Genomic DNA, 25,775 nt, shown 5'->3' on the forward strand with positions numbered 1-25,775 from the left:
GTTAATAACAGATATGATTCAATGCAGAGAGGTCTGTTAATACATAGTGAGTGAGAAAGGTGACTGGAAAAGGAAAAACTCAATGCATCATGGGAATCCCCCGGCAGCCTATGTCTATTGCAGCATAACTAAGGGAGGATTCAGGGTCACCTGGTCCAGCCCTAACTATATGCTTTAGCAAAAAGGAAAGTTTTAAGCCTAATCTTGAAAGTAGAGATAGTGTCTGTCTCCTGAATCCAAACTGGAAGCTGGTTCCATAGAAGAGGGGCCTAAAAACTGAAGGCTCTCCCTCCCATTCTACTTTTAAATACTCTAGGAACAACAAGTAGGCCTGCAGAGCGAGAGTGAAGTGCTCTAATAGGGTGATATGGTACTACAAGGTCATTAAGATAAGATGGGGCCTGATTATTTAAGACCTTGTATGTGAGGAGCAGGATTTTGAATTCAATTCTGGATTTAACAGGAAGCCAAGGAAGGGAAGCCAAAACAGGAGAAATATGCTCTCTCTTTCTAGTCCCTGTCAGTACTCTTGCTGCAGCATTTTGGATTAGCTGAAGGCTTTTCAGTGAGTATTTTGGACATCCTGATAATAATGAATTACAGTAGTCTAGCCTGGAAGTAATAAATGCATGAACTAGTTTTTCAGCGTCACTCTGAGACAGGATATTTCTAACTTTAGAGATGTTGCGCAAATGGAAGAATGCAGTCTTACATATTTGTTTAATATGTGCATTGAAGGACATGTCCTGGTCAAAAATGACTCCAAGGTTCCTCACAGCGTTACTGGAGGCCAAGGTAATGCCATCCAGAGTAAGAATCTGGTTAGATACCATATTTCTAAGCTTTTCAGGGCCGAGTACAATAACCTCAGTTTTATCTGAATTAAGAAGCAGAAAGTTAGCGGCCATCCAGGTCTTTATGTCTTTAAGACATTCCTGCAGTTTAACTAATTGGTGTGTGTTATCTGGCTTCATGGACAGATAGAGCTGGGTGTCATCTGCATAGCAGTGAAAATGTTTGCTATGTCTTCTAATGATACTGCCTAGGGGAAGCATGTATAATGTAAACAGAATTGGTCCTAGCACTGAACCCTGTGGAACTCCATAATTAACCTCAGTGTGTGAAGAGGACTCTCCATTTACATGAACAAATTGGAGTCTATTAGATAGATATGATACAAACCACTGCAGTGCAGTACCTGTAATACATGTTCTAATCGCTCTAATAGGATATTATGGTCGACAGTATCGAATGCTGCACTAAGGTCTAGCAGGACAAGCACAGAGATGAGTCCACTGTCAGAGGCCATAAGAAGATCATTTGTAACCTTGACTAAAGCTGTTTCTGTGCTGTGATGAGCTCTGAAACCTGACTGAAACTCTTCAAATAAACCATTCCTCTGCAGATGATCTGTTAGCTGTTTGACAACTACTCTTTCAAAGATTTTTGATATGAAAGGAAGGTTGGAGATTGGCCTATAATTAGCTAAGACTGCTGGGTCTAGAGATGGCTTTTTGAGTAAAGGTTTAACTACAGCTAGCTTGAAGGCCTGTGGTACATAGACGATCGTTAGAGATAGGTTGATCATATTTAAGATCGAAGAATTAATTAATGGCAGGACTTCTTTGAGCAGTTTTGTAGGAATAGGGTCTAAAAGACACGTTGATGGTTTGGAGGAAGTAATTATTGAAGTTAACTCAGAAAGATCAATTGGAGAAAAAGAGTCTAACTTAACATCAATGGTACTAAGAGTAGCTGCAGATAATATTACATCTGTGGGATGATTACTGGTAATTTTTTCTCTAATGATAAAAATTTTATTTGTGAAGAAGTTCATGAAGTCATTACTAGTTAACGTTAAAGGGATTGTTGGCTCAAAAGAGCTCTGACTTTTTGTCAGCCTGGCTACAGTGCTGAAGAGAAACCTGGGGTTGTTCTTATTTTCTTCAATCAGTGATGAATAGTAAGATGTTCTGGCTTTGCGGAGGGCTTTCTTATAAAGCAGCAAACTATTTCTCCAGGCTAAATGATGATCCTCTAAATTTGTGACACGCCATTTCCTCTCCAGATTACGAGTCATCTGCTTTAGGGTACGTGTTTGAGAATTATACCACGGAGTCAGGTACTTCTGATTAGAGACCTTAGTTTTCACAGGAGCTACAGTATCCAGAGTCGTACGTAGTGAGGAGGTGAAATTATTAACAAGATAATCGACTTCTGTTGGGGTAGCGTTCAGATAGCTGCTCTGCTCTATGTTGGTACAGGGCATTGAAGATGATAACAGTGGGTGGATTATAGTCTTAAACTTAGTTACAGCACTTTCAGAAAGACATCTACTTTGATAAAGTCTACTCTCCACCGCTGTGTAATCAATTATTGTAAATGTAAATGTTATCAGGAAATGATCAGACAGGAGAGGGTTTTCAGGAAACACTGTTAAATGTTCAGTTTCTATGCCATATGTTAAAACAAGATCTAGAGTGTGATTAAAGTGGTGGGTGGGTTCTTTTACATTTTGAGAGAAACCAATTGAGTCTAATAACAGATTAAATTCCATGTTGAGGCTGTCATTTTTAGCATCTACATGGATGTTAAAATCACCCACAATAATTATTTTATCTGAGCTCAGAACTAAATTAGATATAAAGTCTGAGAAATCAGACAGAAACTCTGTGTAAGGCCCAGGTGGACGATAGATGATAACAAGTAAGACTGGTTTCTGAGTTTCACAGCTGGGGTGGACAATGTTAAGCATCAGGCTTTCAAATGAATTAAAAGTCTGTCTTGGTCTTTCATTAATTGATAGGCTGGTGTGAAAAATTGCTGCCACACCGCCCCCTCGGCCTGTGCTTCGAGATTTCTGGTAGTTAGAATGACTCGGGGGTGTTGATTCATTTAAACTAACATAATCATCCTGCTGCAACCAGGTTTCTGTAAGGCAGAGTAAATCAATTTGTTGATCAATTATTAAGTCATGTACTAACAGAGACTTGGAGGAGAGAGACCTAATATTTAATAATCCACATTTCACTGTTTTACTCTTTGGTTCAGATGTGGATACTTTATTGTTCTTTCTTTGTAATAGTTTATGTTTAAGTTGTTTGTTGCTGGTTTTTAGTTTGTTTTTTGTCTGTTTGGGAGCTGACACAGTCTCTATGGAGATGGGTTTTGGGGGGGGGTAGCAGGAGGAGAGAAGCTGCAGAGAGGCGTGTAGGACTGCAACTCTGCTTCCTGGTCCCAATTCTGGATAGTCATATTTTGGGGGGTTTAATAAATTTGTCCATATTTCTAGAAATGAGAGCTGCTCCATCCAAATTGGGATGGATGCCGTCTCTCCTAACAAGTCCAGGTTTCCTCCAGAAGGTTTGCCAATTATCTATGAAGCCCACATCGTTTCTGGGACACCACTCAGACAGCCAGCAATTTAAGGAGAACATGCGGCTAAACATGTCACTCCTGGTCTGATTGGGGAGGGGACCAGAGAAAACTACAGAGTCCGACATTGTTTTGAAGTCAGTCACAACATTTAAGATTATATATTTATTACCTAAAAATACCGTTACAAAAACAACAAATCACCATCACCGGTATGCCTGATGGCCAATCCAGCTATGGGCGTGCCATCAGTTAACCCTTCTCGTGCCAGCTGTGGCACGCGTGCCCAGGGTTGCCGACCCCTGTTCTACACTGACTGAGACTGATGTCAAAGACAAACTTGATCTCAGAGAGTGTGTACAAACAACACAATGAAGTGAATGATGCTCTTCCCTTACATCCTTCACCTCTACATGCACACATCCACACCCTTTCTCCATTCCTTTCGACATTTTATGCAGCAGACTTGAAATACAGTGGCATTTTCATTTGAGTCGTGCCACATGCAGAAATACTCAGATGACAGTGGCATTGTGGCATGTATGAGGAATGGACAGGAAACTGAATATAGGAATATTGTATAAATCTTTATCGATTGGAGTCAGTTGGGGGACCTTGGTCTTTGTCTGTGTTGGTTTTCCTAGTGGTGCAGGAGTTGGTGACCGTTGTGTTGCTCTGTCCTGTTTTGTCCACAGCTCTGAAATTGCTCTGTTATACATGTACTCATGTGAATAATAAGAATAATAATGAATAAAATAAATAAATAAACATATGCCTTTAATACATTTAGATGTCTTTAACAGTGCATTAAAAGTATGATTCTGAGTCGAAAAGCTGATTTTTTTTAATTTTATTTATTTGTTTTTTAAGAAAAAGAAAGGAAACGGGGGGGGGGGGGGGGGGGCAACTTTGTTTTATTGAGCTTTTTATTGAGCTTGTTTAACTTTGCTCAAGGCTAGAATTTAAAGGTTTTTGGTTAACCATGAATTTTAGAGCACAACGACACACACACACACACACACACACACACATGAAAGACAGAGAACAATTCTTGACATATTTTAATGATAAGTGTTTTTTCTTTTTTCAGACTGAGTGGCTGTAACCTCTTGGAAAGAAGCTGTGAAGTTATGTCCTCAGTTGTCAACTTCCACTCCTCTACTCTGAAAGAGCTGGACCTGAGTAACAATGACCTACAGGATTCAGGAATGAAGCTTCTGTCTGCAGGACTGGATAGTTCTCAATGTACACTAGAAACCCTCAGGTCAGAATTCAGAATTTTTCACAGATTGTTTATAATGTTACTTGGATTTTTTTCACAACTAACCCTTATAGAATTGTTTAGTGACCTATTGGCAGTTAAAGTTACATTTGGTGTTTTTGTCATTCTTTTCACTGCTTTTTGTTAACAGAGCAAGGAATTTTCAATATGGCATTTCTAAATATACTAGTGTTGTTTAAAAAGCACAGATTATTTATATTTGCACGTACTATTATTTCAGAAAAAAAATATTATGATCAACATTATTTCCCCCAAAAGAAATCAGTGTAGACTTGAGGAAAAATAATTGATATTCACAAATCAGGAGATGTATATACAAAGTTATCACAGCATTTCAAAGTCTCAAGAACCGAGACCACATGCTAGACCATAACAGATTTTGCTCTGTGTTAGCGTAAGGAGGGTGAAGAATTCTTCTGTGACTTTTAATCACCATCTAAACAGCCTCAGCTTTGGAGTGTTTGTCTAATTCAGCTCCAGGTGAACACACCTGGTTAAATTCTTTCCATTTCTCATTCACCTTTTGTTTATGAAGGCACCTTTCAAAACTGAACTAAACACTATATCTAATATAATATGGCCAGTAAGAGAAGAAATTGTAGAATGATAATCCAGATTTCATTATGCATATAAAAATTTTAAAAATAAATAAATAATTCTCTTCTCGCCCCTGCGGGCATTCTATCCTTCAAGCTTGGGTCCTCTTCCAGAGGCCTGCAGCTTGAGGGTCCTGTGCAATATCTTTGCTAATTCTAGGACTACACTCTTCTGGACAAAGATCTTGGATGTTGATACTTAGATCTGCTTGAGCCACTTGCCTAGCTTCGGGGGTCACTGCACTAGGCGCTCGAATTACCACTGGGACCACTATTGCCTTCACCCTCCACATCTTCATGAGCTCTTCTCTGAGCCCTTAGTACATTTCAAGCTTCTTCAGGAACTCATCAGGAACTCAGTGGGGATGTGGCATACAACACTAGAGGCCAACTTCAAGCCCATAGCACAAGTGACCATCAAGTGCAGGATCTCCCAAGGAGATGCTCTCTCCCCACTGTTGTTCTGCATAGGCCTGAACCCCTTTAGTGAGCTCATTATCAAGACTGGCTACGGATACAGACTATGGAATGGAGCAGTTGTCAGCTACCTCCTGTACATGGATGACATCAAGCTGTATACCGAGAGTGAATGAGACATCAGGTAATCAGAACTCAGGGGATCCAACTACCAGAAGGCAACATCGCAGGCAATGTGGAGAGCTACATGTACCTGTGAATCCCATAGGCAAATGGGAACTACAAAGAGGCTGCTAGGAAAGCTGCAGTGACCAAGTACCTGCAGAGGGTCAGGCAAGTCTTGAGGAGCCAGCTGAACGGTAAGAACAAGATTCAGGCTATCGTGATCAGGTATCCTGCTAGGATAATAAGCTGGCCAAAGGAGGAGATAGAAGCCACTGACATCAAGACAAGGAAGCTCCATCAACCATGCATGGAGGGTTTCACCCCAAGTCCAGCACCCTGAGGGGTGTATGCTAAGCAGAACCCGGGAGGCCGGGGACTAGTGAGTGTCAGCACCACAGTCTAGGATGAGACAGTGAACATCCATGAATACATCAGGAAGATGGCCCCAACCAACTGCATGCTCAGTGAATACCTCAGGCAGCAAAAACCCAAGAAGGAAGAGGAGCAAGAGGAGGAGCACTCATTGAAGGACAGGCACTGTATGTATCACCGGCAGATGAGGAATAGGCTGACATCCAGAAATTCTATTAGTGGCTGGATTGAAAGACAGCACGGAAGTACTAATCATGGCAGCACAAAACAAGCTCTCAGAACAATCCATAGAGGCTGGGGTCTATCCGCACCAGACAAGACCCCCAGTGCAGGCTGTTTAAAAAAGTCCCTAAGACTATCCACCGCATAACAGCTGGGTGCAAGATGCTAGCAGGCAAGGCAGACATGGAACGCTATAACCAAGTTGCCGGCATAGTATACAGAAACATCTGTGCTGAGTATGGCTTGGAAGTCGTGAGATCAAAACGGGACTTCCAGATACAGACGGAAAAAATGGTAATGTCTAACCAACCAGACATAGTAGTGGTAGACAAGCAGAGGATAGAGGATAGCTTGTGATAGACATAGCAATACTGACAGCAACATCAGGAAGAAGGAACATAAGATGTTAGTGAAATACTAAGGGCTCGGAGAAGAGCTCGAGAAGATGTGTAGGGTGAAGGTAACAGGGGTCCCAGTTGTATTCAATGCAATTGATGAAGTGACTCGCAAGCTAGGCGGCTGGCTTCAGCAGATCCCAGGAACAACATCCGAGATCTCTGTCCAGAAAAGCACAGTTCTAGGAACAGCAAAGATGCTGTGCAGGACACTCAAGCTACCAGACTTCTGGTAGGGTACCTTAGATTGAAAGATAAAGACCCCTGCAACTCAGTATAGTACAGTATAATACTACTCCATTCAACAAGCAACCTCTAACCCTGTAAGATTGTTTTAAATAGTCTGGTCAGAAAGTTCACTGCTCTGTCTCCTAGATATCGCCATACTGATACGAGTATGTCATCTGGACTGCCTTTAATCCTCTTTCTAGCTGCCATCACTTCTACCTTACTAATCCTCTGCACTACCTGATTCTAAACTAGATCAAGATACAAATCTTTTTTTCATCCTTCCTCACACATACACGTCTTTTCCTTTGCTTTTGCTATTTTTCTTTTGCTATACACCTTCCTATACCTTTGTCTTTCTTAATTTCTATAACTAGCCCCCTTTTCCTTTGTTAACCTCTTTCTTTCAATATTTGTGTGTATATTGTAATTCCATTATAAAGTAGAGATGGCACGATACCAATTTTTTATGTCCGATACAAGACCGATATCATAAATTTGTCTATCTGCCGATACCGATATGAATCCGATATAGTCTATTTTACAATCAATAAAACTGTTTTTTTTTTTTTTATATATCTTGCTGCATTTTGTATAGGTTCATACCCAAATTTAAAAAGACAAAACACTAAAGCTATTCTATTACACTCGTATGCAAAAAATACACTGCACCCAAAATATTTCGCAGTTCAGCAATACTTTTTTTGAAGGACGGGGATAAAGGGCAAAAAACAAACAAAATAAGCAGACAAAAAATACATATATTGATCACCTTGATCGCCTGTTAATTAAGAAAAAAAGAGAAAACGAGCAGAAGGAAAAAAAAAAAGAGCAACATAATAAACAACATCACGATGATCTATGGGAATATCACAGCATATACTAAATATTAAACATTATTGTGCAGCACATAAGATCGACAGCGCACAGTGTGCTTTGAGGTAGGAGCCAAAAAGGGTGTAGTTTGTGTGTGTGAGCACCCGTGTGTACACCTGTGAACATGAGCGTGCTTGTATTTAAAAGGTTCCTTCATGTAATGATCTGCTAGAGGGTGTGGGGAGCCACAGCCCCGTCCTCCAGGGCATGAAGCAGGTATGGAGGAGATCAAAACTCCAGACATCCAAAGGCCCTCAGAACACAAGAGACCAAGGAAGACCAACAGAGGGGCAGCCGTGTCACTATCCCAGAAAGAGCTGAGGAGAGCCCCAGATGAGGGGTCACTCAGCAGCCGCGGAGCAGAAGCCAGGGACGTGCCCGTGAGCTCCGCCGGCAGCCAGCTGGGCCAGAGTGACCGAGCCCCAGGCTGAGGGCACCCCACCCCCGAAGGCCCCGACAAGCAGCCACCAAGGAGTGAGCTGGTGTGTACCTGGACGCCCACCCCGGACACAAAGAACCACCAACGCACCAATGTCTGAGGGCGTCTGCCTACTGGCAGGGGAAGTGGTGGCGAAGATAGGCCTCCATACCTTGGAGGGCCTGAGATGTCCCTAGAGAGGTGGCGTCTGATACCCAACCTGACATACTGTTTAGACACAGACATACAGGCACACACAGATACAGACATCCATTCCCACCCTCATTCTCTCATATGCAATTACTCAACACTCACCCAACGTGGAGACAGACATAAAGAGACACTGTACACACAATCACACTCCCCAAGCGTACTCTATACCCCAGGTCTAGGTACCCTTGCCCCTGGAGGGGGGAAACTGCACCCAGACCCAGATAGTGTTACCCTTTTCCCTGGGGTGAAGAGAAGCAGACTGCCCCGACTCAGGAGCAGCAGGGAAGCCCCACATTCCAGACCCTAATCGGATGGCCAACTCCTCCTAGCCTCCCCGCTCCAACAGGCAGCAGAGAATAGGGGTGTGTGAAGACTCCAAACCTCCCTCCGCCCGCTCATATGTAGTGTTGATGCATGTGTGTTCTAAGGTGCATTTATACTGTTCAGTTCAGCAATACTGATCTTTTTATTTAATCCTTTAGCAGAACTTTAAATCTTAAGTATTTAAAGTAATATTCAAAACGTATTTTAAAATGCATGTTTTATGCAGATTTCTAAAACTCTTCTGAAAGAAAGAGTTCTGAAAAAAGAAGTGCAATATCAGCACAAAATAATGTTTATAATTCACAACTTAAAAAAAAACCCAAGTTGTAGAATGGACCCTTTTATACTTAAAGTTTAACATAAATAGACATCCAGAGTGTAAAGCAGTACAAATCAATGCAAACACAGCTTCATGACATCTTTTATCAAGATGAATGTCAGTGTAAGCTGCTTCTATCACATTTAACCTTAAGTTGAATTTTATATAATTTCGATACAAAACTTAACACAAGTATGGGGGGGGGGAGTGTTTTTCATAGTTGTTTTTTTTTTCTCAAACCAAGAATCTGTTTAACCTGCAACTCTGTTCTTTTCAAAGTAAAACTTGACTCTAACCATTGTATAGTCAGACTTAACAATCACAACGCACAGATGTCTCTGCTCCACATATCAGTTGTTAAGCTTAACGTGGGAATGCTTCACAAACATTCAGAGATGAACTTACACACTTGCTTTACTTCTCTGGGATAGCTTTCTGAAATGCCGGTTTGAAAGCATGTAGCGAGGTTGCAAATGCTTTCATTGTGAAGTAACGCCACACCGCCAACAGGTCTCGCACGCAACAGCTGCTCTATCATGTGACAAATACTGCTCCGACGTGCTAAGGTCACTGCCTGGGCTATGCCATGTGGCAAGTTTTGTGAGGTGCTTTTGTGATATTTAATGGATTGGGTTACATTTTTTATTTCTCACCCATATCCGATCCAATAATTTAGGAAAATATCTTGTTTTTGTTTTTTTATAAAGATTTATTTATTGCCTTTTCATCAACAAAAAACAAAAAAAAAGCAAAAAAAAAAAAAAGCAAAAAAACTTGAGTGTACAACAGCAATGCATGTACATCGCAAATAAACAAAGTCCGGAGGACACATAGATATAGTTATATATATATATATATATATATAGTCTCCCATGAAAATCATTCAGATATTATTACAAAAAAAAAATGTATGCAAACCAAAATACCCCCCCCCCCCCCCCCCCCCCAAAACCCAAAAAAAACAAAGGTTGACAGATAGTGCTCCAGGGAAAAAAAAACAACGAGTTATAGCATAGTGAGCCATTAGGTTTAAGTGCATTGTTCCAGGGCTTCGGGCTGAAGTTTAGTCCATGGGTGTCAAGTTAGTTAGAGAGGCATCCAAATTAGTGGTTGCGATGATAAGCTACGTCCTCTTCAGTTCCAGTCCATTTAATTTCACAACCCTTCTCCTGTCCTTCTATTTAGCAGTCCAGCACTCGCAGGGTCCCCAGGTTCTCTTTAACAGCTGCAGCACTACTTCTCCCATACGGGTTAACTGGATAGAATCATTTCTGTTCATTATCGATCATTTCCTCACTTTCCAAAAATAACAAATTTCCCCACATTTTTTTAAAGGAAGCATGTTTACTCTTTATCATGGACGTGAGTTTCTCCAAAGCAAGGGATTTTGACAATGTCGATAACCAAGTTCTCAAGTGTGGTCTACTAGTGGATCTCCATGATTTGGCTATGCTGTATTTCGCCTGTAGCAGGCAGAAGATTGTGGTTTTTTGGTTAACTTTTCTCAGCTGGATTTCGGCGGGGAAAATTCCTAGGATGCATAGTTTAGGGCATAGATTCAATTTGACACTTGTGATATGTGCAATTACTTCTAAAACTTCTTTCCAAAACTTTTGGATTTCTGAGCATTCCCACAGGCAGTGCATCAGTGTGCCTTTTTCCCCACATTTAACACATATGTCCGGAGTTTGGGGGTCAAATTTGTTTAATAATGTTGGGGTAATATATGTTCTCATTAACCATTTGTACTGGATTAGTTTAAATTGAGTGTTTATAGATTGTGTTTGGGCTTTCAAGCAAGCTTTTTGCCATTCCTCTGTAGTTATTCTGCACTCTAAGTCTTGACACCATGCAAGTCTTTCTTTTTCTGAGGATGTTTGAGAGCCCTCTCTGAGGTTACTGTAGAAGCGAGATATTAAACCCTTCTTCAGCTGATGGTTTATTGCTATATCCTCTAATGAGTTTAGAGTGGGCAATGTTGGGGATTTTTGGGTTTTTGAAATGAAGCTTCTAATTTGGAGAAATTTAAAGAAATGTTTGGTTGGGATGTCAAATTTCTGTGTCAAGCCATTGAAACATAGTAAGGTATCCTTGTCAAATAGGTCTGCAACTTTACACAGGCCTCTGTCGGCCCACATTTTAAAGCCCAAATCTTTCCAACCGGGTTTAAAGGCCCTATTGCCCCAGATAGGTGAGAATTGGGATAGTGCTGGCATTTCATTTTTAAACTTGAGTGCGTCGAACCACACACGAATGGTATTTTTAACGAAGAGGTTTGATGTATCTTTCATCAGATCTTTATACTTTGCAGAGTACAAGTACGTGCTGAGTGGTAAGGGGGTAGTACTTGTCCTTTCTAAATTTACCCAGGGTAGGGTTGTTGTTGAAAACCAGCATGAGGCCGCGGAGAGCTGTGCAGCCCAGTAGTACCGTTTGAGGTTTGGAACACAAAGACCTCCCCTATCATACGGAAGATATAGTAGCGAAAGACGCAGTCTGGCTCGTCTGTTATTCCAAATGAATTTAATGAATATTGTTTTTGCCTTTGTGAAGAAGTCATCTGGAGGGCTGAGAGGAATGACTTGGAAGAGATATAGAAATTTTGGAAGGACGTTCATTTTGAGAATATTTACTCGTCCAATCAACGAGATTGGCAACATAGACCATCTATTGATTAAGTCAACAACAGAGTTGATAGTAGGAGAGTAATTTGCATGTACCAAATCATTAATTTTTGGAGTGATTTTTATACCTAGATAGGTAAAACTGTCTCTGGCAATTTGGAACGTTGTTTGAATAGGTGGTTTAGTTCTTTCAGAATGATTAAAGAAGAGGATGGCCGATTTGGATTCATTAATTTTATAACCGGAGATCTTGCCAAAGGAGTTAATTGTTTTAAGTAGCTGGGGAATTGAGCTCTTTAACTTAGATAGCATTAAAATAATATCATCCGCGAATAATCCAATTTTTAACTCAATATTATTTGTTCTAATACCAGAGATATTTTGATTGTTCCTTATCGCAATAGCCAATGGTTCTATTGCTAGGACGAAGAGAAGAGGCGAAAGGGGACAGCCTTGACGTGTACCTCTACCTAGATAGAATGGTCTAGATATGATGTTGTTAGTTCTAACTGAGGCTATAGGTTTATTATATAATATTTTGACCCAGGTCATGAAGTAACTGCCAAAGCCGAATTGAGACAGTACCTTATAGAGATAGTTATGTTCGATCCTATCAAAAGCTTTTTCTGCGTCTAAGGAAAGCAAAGCCATGTCTAGATGTTCTGAGTTTGAGTAAAGTACATTCAGTACTCTGCGAATACCATGCTGCGTTTGTCGGCCTTTTACAAAATCATTCTGGTCAGTATCAACGAGAAGATGAAGGTACCGTTCAAGTCTGTTTGCCAGTACTTTGCTTATTATCTTGGCGTCAGAGTTTATTAATGAGATTGGTCTATAAGATTCACATTTTGTAGGCGGTTTCCCAGGCTTAGGGAATACCGTTATGAGTGCATTACGCAAGGAAGGGGGAAGCTCTTTTAGATCATAACTTTCCACCAGCATGTCGTACAAAGGGGATATTAATTTGTCTTTAAATATTTTGAAAAGGTCTAGTGGAATTCCATCTGGGCCGGGAGTTTTTCCCATTTTTAATTTATCAATTGCGATCGACAGTTCATTCATAGATAACTGAGAGTCTAATTCACATCGAGCTTCTTCAAGGAGTGAAGGGGTACTTATTGAGTCAAAGAAGGATTCTAATGATTCTCGAGTCGTATCTCCTGTTGAGGTATATAGTTGTGAGTAATAGAGTTCAAAGAGTTCACAGATCCTTATAGAATAAATGGTGTTTTCGTCTGCAGTTCTAATTTCATTTATTGTTTGTTCGTTCAGTAGCGTTTTTATGCGCCATGCTAAAAGTTTTCCTGCCTTTTCCCCTTGGTCATAGTAGGTCTGTCTCAGTCTAATGAGTCCTCCTGAGGCTTTCTCAGTAGTTAATTTATCATATTTTGCTTTTAATCTTAAAAGTTTTTGTTGGTTTTCTTTAGAGTCATTCAGGTTTATCTCAAGTTCCATTTCTTTTATTTGACCTTCGAGGTCCAACATCTCAGTATAATTTTTATTTGCTTTGCTTTTGGTGTAGCTTATCATCTGCCCACGAATAAAAACCTTAAAGGCTTCCCATCTTACTGAGGCTGTGGTTTCGGATTTATTAAAGTAAAAATAGTCATCAATATTTTTACCTACATATTCCAAAAATTTTTGATTTTGCAGCCAGTGTGGTTTTAAACGCCAAATAGGGTTACGTCTAAAAGCTGTTGTAACTGAAAAGTTAAGCGTAGTTAATGAGTGGTCAGATATAAGCACACTTTTATATGAACAGCTGTTAATTCTGGAAATAAGAAAGTTTGAAATCAGAAAATAATCTATGCGACTGCGGCTATTATGACTGGCTGAGTAGCAAGAGTATTCTCTCCCTGTTGGATTTCTTAATCTCCATATACAGTGGGGCAAAAAAGTATTTAGTCAGCCACCGATTGTGCAAGTTCCCCCACTTAAAATGATGACAGAGGTCAGTAATTTGCACCAGAGGTACACTTCAACTGTGAGAGACAGAATGTGAAAAAAAAATCCATGAATTCACATGGCAGGATTTGTAAAGAATTTATTCGTAAATTAGGGTGGAAAATAAGTATTTGGTCACCTCAAACAAGGAAAATCTCTGGCTCTCACAGACCTGTAACATCTTCTGTAAGAAGCTTTTCTGTCCCCCACTCGTTACCTGTATGAATGGCACCTGTTTGAACTCATCATCTGTATAAAAGACACCTGTCCACAGCCTCAAACAGTCAGACTCCAAACTCCGCCATGGCCAAGACCAAAGAGCTTTCGAAGGACACCAGGAAAAGTATTGTAGACCTGCACCAGACTGGGAAGAGTGAATCTACAATAGGCAAGCAGCTTGGTGTGAAAAAATCAACTGTGGGAGCAATCATCAGAAAATGGAAGACATACAAGACCACTGATAATCTCCCTCGATGTGGGGCTCCATGCTAGATCTCATCCCGTGGGGTCAAAATGATCATGAGAACGGTGAGCAAAGATCCCAGAACCACACGGGGGGACCTGGTGAATGACCTGCAGAGAGCTGGGACCAAAGTAACAAAGGTCACCATCAGTAACACACTACAACGGCAGGGAATCAAATCCCGCAGTGCCAGACGTGTTCCGCTGCTGAAGCCAGTGCATGTCCAGGCCCGTCTGAAGTTTGCCAGAGAGCACATGGATGATACAGCAGAGGATTGGGAGAATGTCATGTGGTCAGATGAAACCAAAGTAGAACTTTTTGGTATAAACTCAACTCGTCGTGTTTGGAGGAAGAAGAATACTGAGTTGCATCCCAAGAACACCATACCTACTGTGAAGCATGGGGGTGGAAACATCATGCTATGGGGCTGTTTTTCTGCCAAGGGGACAGGACGACTGATCCGTGTTAAGGACAGAATGAATGGGGCCATGTATCGTGAGATTTTGAGCCAAAACCTCCTTCCATCAGTGAGAACTTTGAAGATGAAACGAGGCTGGGTCTTCCAACATGACAATGATCCAAAACACACCGCCCGGGCAACAAAGGAGTGGCTCCGTAAGAAGCATTTGAAAGTCCTGGAGTGGCCTAGCCAGTCTCCAGACCTCAACCCCATAGAAAATCTGTGGCGGGAGTTGAAAGTCCGTGTTGCTCGGCGACAGCCCCAAAACATCACTGCTCTCGAGAAGATCTGCATGGAGGAATGGGCCAAAATACCAGCTACTGTGTGTGCAAACCTGGTAAAGACCTATAGTAAACGTTTGACCTCTGTTATTGCCAACAAAGGTTATGTTACAAAGTATTGAGTTGTATTTTTGTTATTGACCAAATACTTATTTTCCACCCTGATTTACGAATAAATTCTTTACAAATCCTATCATGTGGATTCATGGATTTTTTTTTCACATTCTGTCTCTCACAGTTGAAGTGTACCTCTGGTGCAAATTACTGACCTCTGTCATCATTTTAGGTGGGGGAACTTGCACAATCGGTGGCTGACTAAATACTTTTTTGCCCCACTGTATCTTTAAGATTCAATTCCGACATAAAGTGTTGTATGGCTTGTCTAGATTTTGGGTGGGAGGAGTCTAAACCTGATGATCTATCAAGCCTAGGCTCCAGGGTACAATTAAAGTCCCCCCCAATAATAATCTCACCGTGGAGGGCTGCAATAGAGAGGAATAGATTATTATAAAAGCTGGGGTCGTCAATATTGGGGCCATATACATTAACTAATATTAAATCTTGGTTCAGTACGGAGCATTGTAGAATAATGAATCTCCCTGCAGGGTCCAAGATGGTTTTTTTCATACACATGGGCACTGATTTATGAATGAGTGTTGCCACTCCTCTAGCATATGTTGAGAAGTGGCTAAAGAAAACCTGACCTGGCCATCTCCTCCTTATCCGGTCAGTTTCACTCGCGAGTAAGTGTGTTTCTTGAATAAAAACTATCTTTGGGTGATATTGTTTTATTCTATCCATTACTCTTTTCAGTTTAATATATTTCCTAAGGCCTCTTACATTCCAGGAAATTAGTTCAATATTTGAATAACTACTCATACAGTTTGTGCCCTTAGTGACCTGGGTTTGACTACATCTCGTCTCTCCTGTCGAAGCTCACAAATTCTTATTTCAAGAGCACTATACTTTAAAAACAATCTCTTATAAACAAAAAAAAAAAAAAAAACAACAACCCAGAGACCTCCCATGGGTGTAGGTCTCAAAACCTTCCCCCCCAAAGTCATTGCGGCTTGGGTATGCATCAGATCCATGTAAAGGAGCTGATGAAGCGTCCTCATGATTGAAGCTTCAAACTTAGGTCCGACCATATTAACTAAAGAAGTGGCCACACAATGTAAATGAATGAAAAGATTTAAACATAATATATCTAAGGCCATCTATATCATACCTGTACACCAGCAGCCATTGTATGTCCAATTTGGAATTGTTCATCAGAGTTACACGTATTTGATATGGTAGCGTTTCTGAGTGGGCGTGAAGTTTATCCCTCGTTTTGTTGCCGGACTTTTCGTATGAAATCTTCCACCTCCGCTGGTGTGTGGAAAAGGAGCCTGTTGTCATGTTGGAAAATCCTCATTTTTGCTGGAAAGATCAGTCCGAAGTTTATGTGCATTTCACGGAGTTGTTGTTTTACCTGGTTGTATTGTTTTCGCTGTTTCTGGACCTCCGTTGACAGATCAGGGAAAAACATAACGTGATATCTGTTGTGCGTTATTTTTCCCTTCAGACGTGCCGCTCTCATCACCCTCATCTTGTCTTGATAATTCAAGAATTTCATGATGATCACACGAGGTGGGCCAGTTGGAGTGTTTCGGCCTTGTAGCCTGTGTGCTCGTTCAATGATAGGTGGGGATGGGAGCGCGTCCCGTCCCAAAACATCCATTAACCATGTTTGCAAGAATATTGTAATTTCTCCTTGTTCAGTATTCTCGGGTAATCCAAAGAGTCTCAGATTGGATCTTCGGCTTCTATTTTCGAGGTCATCCACCTTTAGCTGGAGTTCCTGAAGTTTCTTATGAAGGGAAGCCTCTTTACTTGTGAGAGAAGAGACATCGTCTTCAACTTTACTGATGCGAGTTTCTGCTGAGGTGAGCCTCTCTGAAAACACTCCAATTACGTCTTTTATTTCTTGGTTTGATGTTAAAACTTCTTGCAGTTGAGCAGTGAAGTGAATTTTCAGCGACTGAATTGCGGCCAAAACACTCGCCTCGGTCTGTTGGGAGCTAGCACTAGCTCCTTCCATTTTCTCGGTTTCAGGTTCGTTGCTAGGATCGTCGTCTGATCCATCCTTTCCGGCTGTTTTAGGCTTGGACCTATATTTAGTCGGCATCCTGGCTGTTTAGATCAAAGCAGAAGCTTAGGTCGGTGAGGCAGCCGCTAAGAGGTTGGCTTTTAACCGCTGTTTAGGCGTACTTAAAGGACGTTGAGGTCGGAGCTCGAAGTCTCACTACCGTTCAGGTGGACGCCATGACCCCCGATCCAATAATTTAGGTCAGTATCGGACCGATACTGATACTGTATATCAGATCGGTCCATCCCAATTATAAAGCCTTCTTGTCTTATTTCTTCTGTCCAGAGGATACGCCAGCCACCTTCTTCTGAGTTTCCTTCACAGCATCAGCTGTGCTTTTATAGTTATCTTGTAACTCTTTCCTACCACCCATAGCCTGACTCATTTCCTCCCCTGAATCCTTTCCAACATTCTTTCTTCACCATTTAATCCTTGCCTTAGCATTCCCTTGCTTTTTGTCCTTAATGGCTAACAACACAGCCTACGTGTTATTGTATTAAAAAAACAGTAATTAAAGTATAATTGTTGTTATAATAATAATAATAATAATAATTGTTATTATTCAGTGAAGTGTTTACAGACGTTTTGCTGCTTTGTGTGTCTGTAGTGTGTCAGGCTGTCTGATCACAGAGGAAGGCTGTACTTCACTAGCTTCAGCTCTCAGCTCCAACCCCTCCCATCTGAGAGAGCTCGACCTGAGCTACAACCATCCAGGAGACTCAGGAATGAAGCTGCTGTCGAGTGGGCTGAAGGATCCACGCTGGAGACTGGACACTCTCAGGTATGGAGAGAATGTCTGATAGAGGAGGAAGATCTGGAAACATTTTTTGTAGATGTGACATGAACAATCACAGACACACAGCTTTGATACAGACTTTACAAATGAAAAAATGAATGCAAGAGTCAAACAGCTGGAGGAGTCCGAAAGAAAATGAGTGAGTTTTCACTGAACCTGTTTCTGGAACAGGACCCAATTCATACACATTAATGTAAAGCCTAAATCTTTTAAAGGCATCATGCAGTTTGTCTTCTCACCACTAGTAGGGAAGAAAATCACCCCCAAATGACCCAAACTACTTCACAGTTATGTCCATGACATGTTGATTATCTTGGAAGTCTGCTGACCGTCATCATTTATCTGTTTTTAAGCATTGCCGGTGTTTTTCTAGTTAGAGCAATGACATTATATACAGGGTGGGCCATTTATATGGATACACCGTAATAAAATGGGAATGGTTGGTGATATTAAAGTCCTGTTTGTGGCACATTAGTATATGTGAGGGGGCAAACTCCTCAAGATGGGTGGTGACCATGGTGGCCATTTAGAAGTCGGCCATCTTGGATACAACTTTTGTTTTTTCAATAGGAAGAGGGCCATGTGACAATATGTCACAAGAAATACAATGGTGTGCTTGGTTTCAACGTAACTTTATTATTTCACGAGTTATTTACAAGTTTCTGACCACTTATAAAATGTGTTCAGTGTGCTGCCCATTGTGTTGGATTGTCAATGCAACCCTCTTCTCCCACTCTTTACACACTGATAGCAACACCGCAGGAGAAATGCCAGCACAGGCATCCAGTATCCGTAGTTTCAGGTGCTGCACATCTCGTATCTTCACACCATAGACAATTGCCTTCAGATGACCCCAAAGATAAAAGTCTAAGGGGGTCAGATCGGGAGACCTTGGGGGCCATTCAACTAGCCCACAACGACCAATCCACTTTCCAGAAAACTGTTCATCTAGGAATGCTCTGACTTGGCACCCATAATGTGGTGGTGCACCATCTTGCTGGAAAAACTCAAGAAACATGCCAGCTTCAGTGAGAGGGTAACACGTCATCATGTAGCAATTTCAAATATCCAGTGGCCTTGAGGTTTCCATTGATGAAGAATGGACCCACTATCGTTGTACCCCATATATTACACCAAACCATCACTTTTGTTGTTCCAACAGTCTTGGAGGGATCCATCCAATGTGGGTTAGTGTCGGACCAATAGCGGTGGTTTTGTTTGTTAACTTCACCATTCACATAAAAGTTTGCCTCATCACTGAACAAAATCTTCTGCGTGAACTGAGGGTCCTGTTCCAATTTTTGTTTTGCCCATTCTGCAAATTCTGTGCGCCAATCTGGGTCATCTTCGTTGAGATGCTGCAGTAGCTGGAGTTGGTAAGGGTGCCATTTGTGATTAGCTAATATCCGCCAAAGGGATGTTCGACTAATGCTACTCTCCAGTGACATGCGGCGAGTGCTGTGGGTTCTTGCTAAATGAAGCTAGGACAGCCACTGATGTTTCTTCATTAGTGACAGTTTTCTTGCGTCCACATTTTGGCAAATCCAACACTGAACCAGTTTCATGAAACTTAGCAAGCAGTTTGCTAACTGTAGCATGGGAGATGGGTGGTCTCGTAGGGTGTCTTGCATTGAAATCTGCTGCAGTGACCCGGTTACTGCGTTCACCAGATATCAACACAATTTCGATCCGGTCCTCACGTGTTAACCTCTTCGACATGTCAATGGCTGTGAACAAAGAGAAAGTTGTAAATAACTTATGAAAGAATAAAGTTATGTTGAAACCAATCACACCATTGCTTTTCTTGTGACATTACCAATAAGTTTGATGTGTCACATAGCCCTCTTCCTAAAAAAAAAAAAAAAGTTGTATCCAAGATGGCCGACTTCTAAATAGTCACCACCCATCTTGAGGAGTTTGCCCCCTCATATATACTAATGTGCCACAAACAGGACTTTAATATCACCAACCATTCCCATTTTATTACGGTGTATCCATATAAATGGCCCACCCTGTAGAGCAATGACTGGTCCTTTAATCAGCTGTCATTCTTCACTTTCATAGATGAGTTGAAATGTTCCTACCTGCTTCCTTGAACAAATTCAAGCATTTGTATTTGTCTTTTGTTAATTCCAGAGCCTTTTAGAAGTAAGAGAAAAATAGGGGTTCAGAATGCGCCATCGCCACATGATATATGCAGATTTCAAATAGGTCATGACGTGCTTCATGAGCAGTTTGAAAGGGTGATAGATCTGTGTAAATTAATTTATTTACACAGATCTATCTACAATAGTTTTCATACTACACAGATCTTAATGTAGTTACATTTGTATAGTTTTCCTTCTTTTAATATAGTTAATGATTAGTATTAATAGCAGCTTTACCTGCATTCTTGGCACATTTTAAGCTTAGCTTAGTATGTAAGCTTAGTATTAGCACAGTCAGAACTTTTGGTGCTGCTAAGGATTTTTTTAAATTATTATGTACAGTTATCCCACTTTTTGTTCTCATCAAAACATGATGATTGAGAAGGTTTATGTTTGCTTTATTTACTGTCTCACTGTGGTTCCTCCTCTGGTTCCATTGTGGGGAAACAGTTTAATTTTAATTTAAAATATTTTTAATGTTATTTTAATCCATGGAGTGAAATTAAAGAATTTTCACTGGGAGCAGAAAGATCTAGACCAGCAGTTCACTGCAGTCAAACCACCTTCCATGTAATTTTGTTTTCTGTACATACTAGGCATTATGTAAACTCAGAGCTCAAACAAAAATAAGCCTCTTCTGGTGGATATGATTTCCACATTAGCAAGTCATTTAATCTGTAATCAGTGAGTTAATAATCATGATGTAAATACTAATATACACCTACACAAACAACTGAACACGTTCAAAGTTCAAAATTAAATAAATATTAAAATATGGAACTGCTCTGGCTAAATGAATGGTACAACACAGAAGAGCTACCTCATCAGGCTAGGACTTCATGTCTATTTACAGGCCAGTAAATATGGACGAAATGTAATAAGAGAAATTACAGAGGGTAAGAAAAAGTATGAAACGCATGAAGAAAGGAAGGTGCAAAAAGACATGCAAATTTACGACACCAGCTGAAATCTAAATTTATCAATAATAACAAAGCAGTCCTACCACTTTATGCAAATTAATATCATCTGGTTCAGTCCCAACTAATGGCCTATAAAATGGCATCTCATTACTAAGGTGTCACAAAAGAAACATTTCATGATGGGTAAAACCTCTCTCAAGACCTTTACAATCTTATTGTTGGAAAGTATACTGATGGCATTGGTTACAGAAGAATTTCTAAAATGCTGGAGCACTGTTGGGGCCATAAATCCAGAAGTGGAAAGAACATCATTTCACTAGAAACTGACTATGAACAGGTGGCTCCCCACAAAATTTCAGACAGAGTGGGGGAAAAAATTTACGGCTACCGTAGTCAGGAAAAACTCCATCTGCTTCAGGTCCCAAAGTGAAACAAACACTGCAGCATCACTGAGAGTCAAAAACTGTCTAAATTCTTTCATCTTTAATAAAATAATCAGCGTTGCTGCTTTACCAGGTGTAACGATTAAGTTTAACATCCAGGCATACATGAAAACAGAATTTATTACATTTGACAGAGTTAGAAGTTAGCAGAAAGTTAGCTCGCTAGCTTCCACCTAAACATGATATTGCATGTTCTGACTGAGAGATTTCTGAAAAATTCAAACGTACAGCTCTGCTATCACTTTCAACATAAATGAAGACAGAAAACTAAACAGTAGTGACGTTTGTAGGGTTACTGAAGTTGGGCTAGCTGGTATATAATGATGCTACGTGATCGCTAGCTACACAGCTATGTTAGCATTACATTAGCACAGTGAAGCTGGAGGATGAGCTCTAACTTTTTTCCACTCGATGAAAGTTAAAGTGAGAGTTTCTGGTGGTTAGGGGCAATCACATAGCAGGATGCTGTAAACGGACCAAACTTCAGTCGGGAGAACAGCTGAGATAATCCAGCCACAATACGAGGTTAGTCATTAATATACTGCACCAACACGGGAATAGAGCAGCTGCGAGAGAATTCAGCATTAATGAATCAATGGTAGGAAAGTGGACGAAGCTTAGGTTTCGGCTTTCCTCATTTTCCAAAAGTGCTTCGTCTCTTTGCGATTACTGTCGCCCGGCATAATTTGCAGATGATGTTGTTTGTAGCCGCTACATTGCTTTCGAGCAAAACAGGCGCAGCTTGATGACGCCATCAACATGCTCTATCGCGGTAGAGCGGTATAGTCAAAATCTCTACCGTTGCCCAAATTTATATTGTTTCAACCGTATACCGTTTACACCGCCCACCCCTATTCAAAGGCCTCGTTTCCAGAACTGACCCTTTCGACTTTGTAAGCGGGCACTAAACATGGGACATTAAAAGGTGGAAAAAAGTTTTATTCTCTGATGAGAAAAAAATTTATCTTGACCTGATGGTTTCCAACGTAACTGGCATGATTAACAGATCCCACCTGAGATGTTTTCTACATGCCATAGTGGAGGGAGCGCCAATGGTCTGAGGTGCTTTTTTTTTTTTCTTGAGTGAAACAATGGAGCTTCAGGAGGTGCAGGGGCATCAAACAGCCGCTGGCTATGTCCAGATGTTGCAGAGAGCATTCCTCGTGACTGACGGCCCTCGTCTGTGTGTTAACGACTGGGTTTTTCAACAGGACAACGCTACAGTACACAATGCCTGCAGGAGAAGGTTCTTCTTCCAGAAGAATAGCATCACTCTTTTGGACTACCCTGTGTATTCCCCTGATCTAAATCCAACTGAAAACCTTTCGAGATGGATGGCAAGGGAAGTTTATTTAAAAAAAAAAAAAAAAAAAAGGACAACAGTTCCAGGCAGTAGATGCCCTTTGTGCGGCCTTCTTCACCACTGGAAGAAGTGTTCCCACTCACCTTATGGAAACTCAAGCATGCCGCAATAAATTTTTGAAGTGATCAACAATAACAGTAGAGCTACTCATTACAGAGTTCAAGTTTGGAACTTTGATTTCTTTTTGGGGGGTACGGGTTTTTGGAGGTGTGGTCCTAAACTTTTGATCAGCTATAAATCAGCTTATTTCAGGGTTTTTTTTCTTTCAATAAATTGCATGCAAAAATTGTTTTGTTTCACTCCCATTTCTTCTTGTTGTATGTTTATGTTGAAGCTCTGCTTGGAACCTTGAGATCCAACCATGCAAAATAAGACTTTTTTTCCCATTTTTCAAGTGGTCTTAACGTTTTGATTGGAATGTATTTTCCAGACACATTGTAGTGACCGTTGTTACTCAACTGTAAAAGGCCTGTTAAACACTATAAATTAAATCAGATTAAAGTTTATGAATCAGAGCAGGGAGGTGTCCTTTCCAGCTAAACAGAAGGGGAATATAAAGATAATGAAGGTCACAGTCTGAATCAGTCATATTTCATTCAATACAGTGGTGCACTGAAAGATTCAGGATCAGTCCAAATCATCAGGAATTTGATCCAGGTATGGATTGAAGTGTATTTGTGAAAATATTGGACTGTTCCTCTATCAGTGTCTAACAGTACGTGGATGAGAGTGATGTAATGTCCATGTGTCCATGCTGAAAGAGACTGTGCTGGACTGACCTCCCTCCTCCTTTCAGGGTGGAGCCTGCTGGAGTCCAATGGTTGACACCAGGTCTGAGGAAGTGTAAGTGTCTTTTTAATGTGATTCATGAAAACAAAGCAGTACACATTCAACCTCTTCAAACTGTCACATCACTCATTCACATCTCTGATGTCAGAAGTCATCATGAAAGTGTCAATCAATAAACAGATGATGGATCAATAACTGCAGCTGGATTGTGTTTGTTCTCTCCATCAGATTCCTGTCAACTCATAATCGACACAAACACCGTAAACAGAAAACTCCAACTGTCTGAAAACAACAGGAAGGTGACAGGTGTGGACAAAGTTCATTCATATCCGGATCATCCAGACAGATTTGATATCCGCCCAGAGTTGCTGTGTAAAAATGGTTTGACTGGTCGCTATTACTGGGAGGTTGACTGGAGAGGAAACGTTCATATATCAGTGAGTTACAGAGGAATTGGAAGGAAAGGAGACAGTACAGATTGTTTGTTTGGATTTAATGAGCAGTCCTGGAGTCTGAGGTGCTCTGATGATGGTCCTCGTCATATCTGGCATAATAACAAATCAAAGTCCATCTCCTCCTCCCCTTCCGTCTCTAACAGAGTAGCAGTGTATGTGGACTGGCCTGCTGGCACTCTGTCCTACTACATAGTCTCCTCTCACACTCTGATCCACCTCCACACCTTCAACACCACATTCACTGAACCTCTTTATCCTGGTTTTTATGTTTGGCCTGGTGCTTCAGTGTCTTTTTGCCAAGTTGAGTGTAAAGAGTGTCCCCCTGTTAGAGAAACACTCTGACTGTTGAACAGATAGTTCAGTCTGTACATGTCTGTCTCTTTTACTCAGAAACATGTTTTCAGATTCACGGATTCAATCAGTTGATGTTTTAAACTGTTCTAAATGATTCCTTGTAAACTTTTTCCTCTTCAGTCCTTTAAAGATGGAAGCTACGATTATGTTGTTTTTCTGTCTTTATCAACTCAAAGCTTTACAGTGAATATTAGTACAATGTTTGTTCCTGAAGCTTAGTTTACAACCAGCTCCTCTGCATTTTCAACAAGTCTGAGCTCGTGAAAATGTTTGATTTCTCTTTCTTAGTGTGATTTTTCCACACTGTCCACGTGCTCTTACTGTTTCAATCATTTTTGAAAATGTTTCAGACATAAGGGGAAAGTATTGGCTAAGTAATTTTTAATGGGGTTTTGACCATAATATGTTTGTATTAAGTGGCATGCATTATAATAACATATCTAATACATTGCAAAGACTGCATTAACTTATTGAAACTAGTCTTGCCTTTTTCTCAAAGACATATCAAGGTAGAATTTGGTACACTATGTAGGTAACGGCTTTATTATAATATTTATATAAATATATAAATATGCCTGTATAGAATTGGATAAGTTGTGTATCTGTTTAGTTTGTGATAGTTTTCAAGTTTGATACAAAGTTCAAAGTTCTGGTGGTGAATCTGGTGTAATTTGGTGATAGACATTAGGTTTTTTGGGGGTGGGGGGGTTGTAATAAAACATTGCATCAAAAATGAAGAGGAATTGATGACAGACGTTTTTTTTCCCATAAAGGAAAGTTTCCTCTCTAAAGAGCCTTTTAAGCTACCTTCTGCCTGTACAGATCACTGAGTTTACCAAGTGATATTTGATGTAATTCCTGTTTTTGACGATTTCATTAATCTCTATCATATGTTGCTGTTTGATTTTGAATCCAAGCTTTTTGAAAATACCAGTTTATAGCGGTCTCTATTGCAGCAACAGCAGAACAGAGTGGTTTGAAGGGTACAGTCCCAGATCTGACTAAACATTCCTGTAGTGGGTCTTACTTACTTTTGTGTTGACGATTCATTTTACACTATGTATGAATTCAAAGATCTATATTTGAATTGAATTTATTCAGCTTTTTTGACAGACGGCCATACTGAGACCTGGGACGCCATCTAGTTTTCACTGAAAGATGAAAAGGTTCAAACAGCTTACAGTTTAATCACATGAGTTTAGTTCGATTGCTTTGACTTAAACCCTGACACATTTGATTCATCAGAATGAAATACTGAGACCGAATCATTTTGACGCTAATAGCCCCTTGTCAATTACCTAGTTGGATTGACTCTGCACAGTCGCCACAATTTTCACAGTTTTCCATTAGGTTCTTGTACCTTGTGAAAGATCCACAACAGACCCGTCCACATACTCCTGCTT

General features: G+C 40.6%; 1 protein-coding gene across 1 annotated transcript in view; it reads left to right on the forward strand.

Annotated features, from left to right (window-relative positions):
- The window catches only part of LOC146607783 (NLR family CARD domain-containing protein 3-like), a 43,334-nt gene extending 18,911 nt beyond the window's left edge, over positions 1-24,423 (forward strand). Inside the window, exons 7-10 of the mRNA XM_085347374.1 lie at positions 4,466-4,639; positions 17,713-17,886; positions 23,571-23,617; positions 23,792-24,423. Of these exons, the coding sequence (XP_085203500.1) occupies positions 4,466-4,639; positions 17,713-17,886; positions 23,571-23,617; positions 23,792-24,360 (964 nt within the window). The 3' untranslated portion in view covers positions 24,361-24,423. The remainder of the gene's footprint in view (positions 1-4,465; positions 4,640-17,712; positions 17,887-23,570; positions 23,618-23,791) is intronic.
- The last annotated feature ends 1,352 nt before the right edge of the window (positions 24,424-25,775 follow it).

Source organism: Diplotaxodon limnothrissa, linkage group LG23, assembly GCF_057381915.1.
Source record: "Diplotaxodon limnothrissa isolate DT_005_m linkage group LG23, D_limnothrissa_male_GT1.1, whole genome shotgun sequence".
Lineage (NCBI taxonomy): Eukaryota > Metazoa > Chordata > Actinopteri > Cichliformes > Cichlidae > Diplotaxodon > Diplotaxodon limnothrissa.